This window comes from Saccostrea cucullata, unplaced genomic scaffold (assembly GCF_032062105.1).
Source record: "Saccostrea cucullata isolate Sc308-1 unplaced genomic scaffold, CSIRO_AGI_Scuc_v1 ctg4535, whole genome shotgun sequence".
Taxonomy (NCBI): Eukaryota; Metazoa; Mollusca; class Bivalvia; order Ostreida; family Ostreidae; genus Saccostrea; species Saccostrea cuccullata.
In genome coordinates this window covers 17,844-23,943 of record NW_026918230.1, presented here as the reverse complement: position 1 = coordinate 23,943, position 6,100 = coordinate 17,844, and the positions used below count along the sequence as shown (strand labels likewise).

General features: G+C 34.8%; 1 protein-coding gene across 2 annotated transcripts; it reads right to left on the bottom strand.

The window, feature by feature from the left end:
- Positions 1-304: 304 nt before the first annotated feature.
- Positions 305-5,939, bottom strand: LOC134259844 (uncharacterized). Of its 2 annotated transcripts, none has more exons than XM_062742446.1 (7): positions 5,624-5,939; positions 4,980-5,066; positions 4,635-4,940; positions 4,165-4,295; positions 3,341-3,456; positions 3,145-3,257; positions 305-446 (listed from the first exon to the last, which is right to left on the bottom strand). In XM_062742446.1, the coding sequence occupies exons 3-7, from the start codon at positions 4,917-4,919 to the stop codon at positions 423-425; spliced, it is 669 nt and encodes a 222-aa protein (XP_062598430.1). In that variant the 5' UTR covers positions 4,920-4,940; positions 4,980-5,066; positions 5,624-5,939; the 3' UTR covers positions 305-422. The 2 variants fall into 2 exon arrangements, with proteins under 2 accessions (XP_062598430.1, XP_062598437.1); XM_062742453.1 differs by lacking the exon at positions 5,624-5,939 and adding an exon at positions 5,416-5,463.
- Between the last annotated feature and the right edge of the window lie 161 nt (positions 5,940-6,100).

Below are 6,100 nucleotides of genomic sequence, written 5' to 3'. Positions count from 1 at the left end.
AGTTAATTTCTATTTCTCTCTTTGTTCATAGTTTCTGAGGGAGATTATTTTCTGAACTTCACTGTTTATTTTTTTTTGGTTGAGAAATTTACTCCACTGTTGAAAATTTTCTTTAAAATTTTATGAAGCTCCAACAAACATTATTTGATTGATTAACAAATCTAAGCAAATACTTATTATAAAAGATTCATTTTGATACCTCTTTATTTTAGGAAAGGTCTTATCCTTGAAAGGTTGAAAAATATCAAATTTTATTTCAAAACCAAGCCATTTGAATAAAGTTTATCTACCTTCCATGTATGTTAAAAACAGCAACACAATTTTAACATTTATGCTGTTTTTATTGAAATAATAAAGAGAAATATCACATCACATGTCTGAGTCCTGTGTTCATTCCGTGGAATTACTCTAGCCGATGTGTATCACGTCGGAACATGGAAAATGTACTGAAAAGATATTCAAATTTATTTATATACCTATTATTCCTGTAAAACAATTTACTTATATACATAAACATGCAGCAGACATATTGAATCTTCGTTAAAGAAGATTACTACAGACAAATGGGTTTTTTTACTTAAGCTTGAAAATAATTTTCCAGTGAAAAGTTTAAGAAGAAAATTTTAATTTGATAGTTTTGAAAAATCAGATCAAACAGAAATTTAAATTTTATGGAAGAAACAAACTATGAAAAAAAACATAGGGAGTTACTAAAGGAGCGAATCTTGAAGAATTAGAAGTGTATATAAAATTATATTCCAATAGGAGTGGATCTTGAATAGATGCAAACGTAACTGCGGAAATGGACAAGTCTCATTTAAGGCCTATCTGTGGTCCCCGGTTACTCGTCAAATTTCAAACATTTATCAAAGGCTTTAAAAATTAAATTTTATTAATAACTAATGTCTTTATTATTTGAATCTTCATCTAAAAATGTTAAATAATAGATATACACAGCATAAGAAGCCGTTTTTCGAAGTCAGGGTCCTTTGATTTTCATGAATATCAAAAGAATTAATCACTGACAGGGACACACTTTCAAGCTTTCGTAAACATTGAGCACAGCTTTGTTCAGAGTCGAGTTTGATATATAATGTGTATATTATATGTGTAAAGGTTGAGTAAAAATATCTTTGTTGAACAACCTTGTGCTCTATGTTTTTTAATTAAAAGTATTGTGATTTTGAACCTCGTCGCTGTCTTCATTTACATGCTATTAACCTCTTTATGACCTGTTTCGAATTACAACAAGCCACGTGGATTTGTGTGGTTACAGGTAAATGCCCACAGTAAACGTGCTAGCAAGCACTCAGCTGAAATGTACTCAGTCGATCATGTATCGGTCAGCATATGGACTTGTTTCGTTAGTCTTGTTATAGTGGTTCATTCACATTGCTAGAGTTTCGTGAATAGAAAATTGTATTTATATAATAGTGTTGCATTATGCATGTACTATCAGGCGCGGATCCAGGATTTGGAGTTAGGGGGGGCGCCAAAATTAGGCAAGGGGTCTGGGGGCCGCCGTGAGGCCCCCAGTGGGTCCAGGGCAAAGCCCTGGTGGGGGCCCAGGGGGCGAAGCCCCCGGAAGCTCCTGGATTCTAGAGATTTTGAAGGGTTAAAATGAGGTCTACCAAAGCCCTGGTGGGGGCCCAGGGGGCGAAGCCCCCGGAAGCTCTTTGATTCTAGAGATTTTGAAGGGTAAAAATGAGTTCTACCAAGTAGACATATTTGATTTACGCTAACTTTGACAATTTTAGGGGGGGCGCGCGCCGGGTGCGCCCCCCCTTAAATCCGCCACTGACTATGCCTAAATAGTAGGCAGGGTTTGACACATGGTGCACGAGCCGGAGGCGAGTGCACTATGTGTCAAACCCTGCCTACTATTTAGGCATAGTACATGCATAATGCAACACTATTGTTATTATTACATGTATTATGCTGATTGTTGTAATTTTTTATGCGGCAATCCATTTGACTTTTTCCTGATAATATTCGGTGTTAACAAAGCGCACTTGCAAGAACTCATTCAAAATCTTCATGCTAAAATCGGTTGCATGCTTAGTTATTTTGGTTACTAGTATTTTCTATAAATAAGTCGGGATTTTCTGTCCCAAAGCAACTCATCTTTATTTTCTGTTTTGTTAGTAAGACTTATTTGTTTGCAGACGTCGATTCTCATTGATAATTTTCTTTTAACATCCTTCAGTCAAGCGTCATATAAAAAAGCGTTTTAATGACCCTATGAAATCAGTTCATCTAATGATCTGTATGTAATTAGTTTGAAAGTTTGTTGTACACATTAATCTAAAGTTCCTTAGAATAAAACAACTGTTTTCAAATAATATTTGTCTATTTTCTCCTTCTTGTGTCAATTGTATAAATTAAGTTTATATATTTAATAAAATTCTACCAATTAGTGATTGTCTCTGTGGCGTAATCGATAAGGCATCGGACTGACAATCTCATGGTCGTGAGTTCGATCCATGGCGTGCGCACTGAAGAAGTAAATAAATCCGTGCACTATTTCGGCATAGTATGTTTACGCTATATAAATTCTTAGATCACTATGCGAGAGTAGTAGGGTATGGGTTATATAGAGACAAACTGACAGGAAGCATAATAATTGTTGTTGATTGTGAATCCTGAACATATAATTCGTCTTTGAAAGGAAAAATATTATATGTCACGGATATTCTTTTTGTAGTAACTAATCTAAATGCCTCCTCCCATTTACATGTAACAGAAAACCGTAGTCTGATGGAGGGGAAAAGTTCCGGCATTTTTTAGCGCGATGGGTGTTAAAAATTGGCTTGTATTTTTTGATATGTTTAATAATTCATTATGAAAGCACGATGATTTTATTAGAAATACTTTGTTATACACAATGAAATCAAACAAAATACCCATTGCGACTATCTATCCAGTAAACCAAGGGTGAAAAAAGGGACCACGCTACTATACTTATAAGTGGAATACTCCTTTCAAAAAGAATCAATGGAGCGGATTCATGCAGGGTTATTAAAGATGTCAATACTTACAGAAAAACAATGGATTGGATAATACAAATACATGTAAAATAGCAAAGGGGCGGATCAATGAAACACACAAAGTTACATAGGAGCGGATCAATGTTAAAATACATACAGAATTCTGAACGAGCGGATCAATGATTTTCATCCAATCATGCAAATTCCAAGCTTTGTCAATGAGCTTCACGACGTTATTGATGGCGTACAGCGGTGTGCCGGATACTCCACCTGAAATGAGATGCCATTTTTTTTATCACAATATAATAAATAAGTAATAATTAGAAAGAATAAATATTTTACACGATACATACGCGTGCATGCGTATTTCCAGTCCATACGGACGTGCATGTCCACCCAGGGGTCAGCTATCTTCTGAAGAAAGGTAGTTTTCTGTAGACCCATCTGGGCGGCTATATCGCCAAGCATGCTATAGTATAGAATCAAACAATCATGTATGCATTTACTGACTTAAAGAAAGGTATGGTATATAAAACACGAAAGAATCATGTTATAGATTATTGCATGCCTATCGCAATTGTCAATATCCACTTGGAATTTAAAAGTTAGGGAACTTCGATTGAGAAAACCCAGCAACTAACTCCTCCAGTCTATGAAATCTTTTTTTCTCGATTTGCTAGCCTTCATGAAATTATTTTATTATTTCTACATTAAAGTGTATATTACATACAGATGATAGAATCCACTCCTTAGTAAGAAATCCCCCCGAATATCACTGTTCTAATGAAACTTTTATCAATAATGGGGATAATCTCTCTATTAATTAATGTGATCAATATTGAAAAGCAGTACTAATAAGAAATTTGCAACTGCATGGATATGACAAGGATACATTAATAGTATGTACGTATACTTGTTTGCTTTTACTTTTTAAAGCTGATTAATTCCCTAGTGAGAGAGATAACTCTATAATAATTGATCATCTATATATAGTATATGCTATACTTAATTAATTTGCATCTTCATAGGTTTAATTTCGTACCATATTCCCAGAATGTTATACACAAGATTTACGTGTTTTCCTCTTTATCCTTATCTTGTGTAAGGAAGTTGATCATTACAGGAAAACAAGCAGAGTACATGTACATCTCGCGGTAAGATACATATGTAAACTTACTTGGTAACGTCCGCCTCTGATCGCGTGTGAGTTGCCGGGTTGGAGAGTGAGTAGATGTTATCGTACACACGCTTAGCCCAGTCGTACACACCATTGGTAGAGGTCGACATCTGGTTAATTACCTCTGTTCCCTAGTAATTGTTAACAAGTTAAAATTAATTAACTTCTAAAATTATGATAATTGAAAAAAGACGATGAAATGAAAAAAAAACTGTTTCACTCATAGAAGAACTTCTAAGGTCTAATACTTTAATTCAATTGTTCTTATGAACTGTTACTTTTTTTTTCGCGAAAACTTTATTTTCGTGTAATAAGTTTGCTCGCGAAAATTTCATTGTGTTTTCAGAAAGATTTAGGAAAATGTCTGAATATCTCGCGAAAAAAAATCCCGCCAAAATTTAGTGATCGGTAAATCATAATTGTGAAATGAATATATCAAAAATGTAGAAAAAGAAGTTAAAAAATATTACCATTGATACAAGAAATGAATTCCTGTGGTAAGGCAATGGGAACATATGAAGACGGAGCGTAAGAACATCCGGTCCGTAGTGATTAGCCACCTGTAACAGCGTAGGAAAAGCTTGCTTACTGTCGGGACACAGCGGATCAAAGAAGGCGTCGATTGTCACAGCAGTGAGGTTAGTTCCTGTTCCATAGGCGTATACATACCCCAGGGTGCGCGGAGGAATAGGAACTTCCTGCGCATGGGCAAATGCCAAAATAAAAACAAATACAAAGAAGCTGATGATAGCCATGATAGTGTAGGTTTTAAGTGACTTCGGACTTACGACTTGCGACCTTTTGTAAAACGCAGCCCAGAGTCGTTGACGATCTTTATTTTAGAAGGGAAAACATCGACGTCCTATTTCTCGTGGTTTCCCAATAGGCGAAGATCCTGGATCCTTAAACATGTTAAAATTGGCGATTTATGTAAACATCGTTGGGTGATAACAACTATTTATATAAGGTAAATTAATGTATGCTGCTTAGTGGCTACAAAATTATTTATCAAAAATTGCTATTTTCAGCTGACATTCTTTAAAATATATTCAGATAATGGGTATTTAACCAGGTTCTATATTTAAACAGTGAAGATTGCCATATTCCCGAGCTATAAACATTTTCAACAACGTTATTTTTTGTCAAAATATGAAATATGGTATGGTACATTTACTTCAGGAGGAATTTTTCAAAGCAAATATTTCAATTTCCATATTAAGGCGATCAGCAAAAGTGATGTACAACAAACACCTGTATGTGTATATCACTTCCACAATTTTTAAAACAGTTTTAATTATCAGTGATGCTTAAGCATTCCGAATTACACACAACTGTTAAATGGAACAAGATTGTAAACATTTACTTTGTAAATTGGGATTATCCCCTTTATTACAGCTTTTTGCACAAAGAATTTTTTTTCAACATTCAAAACGAAATAATAACCATATAACATACTTACTGAAAGAATGGTAAGGGTATCAGAAAAAATCTTTCAAACTGCATCATGATAGGCAGACCTAATCTGCAACAGGTCTTCGTACGTCAGCTCCAGCATTAGGCGACTTCTCCACTGAACAGTTTGGTATATAATGCCCTACACAGGAGAAGCAGAAGTATCCATCCCGGGTCTGTGTTCAAGGTTTTAAGATCTCTGGATCTATAAGTTCTTGTAGATGATTCAATTGCCTCAAAAATTCTGAACAGCAAATATGGTCGTTTAAATAAACAACTTTAGACGTAAATGATATCTTTGTTAGGCACACGAATAGGAGGGCATTTTAGAGAGCTACAATGATTCCTTCGTTGAATCAGGTAATGTTTGAGAGGCAAGTAATGCATTTGAAACAATGTTTTGATGTGATTTGTATAGGAATGTGCATTCCATTGATGTGCATATTTAGAGATTTAACAGTTTTTGACAACACAAAATGGTGAT

Bases quoted from the DNA above. Each gene is read 5' to 3' on its own strand.
- LOC134259844 (XM_062742446.1), bottom strand. From the start codon at position 4,919: ATGGCTATCATCAGCTTCTTTGTATTTGTTTTTATTTTGGCATTTGCC. The intron at 3,457-4,164 runs GTAAGTTTACAT...TCTATACTATAG, and splicing joins TCAGAGGCGGACGTTACCAA to CATGCTTGGCGATATAGCCG. The intron at 447-3,144 runs GTATGTATTTTA...ATATCTTTTCAG, and splicing joins ATCCGCTCGTTCAGAATTCT to TACATTTTCCATGTTCCGAC.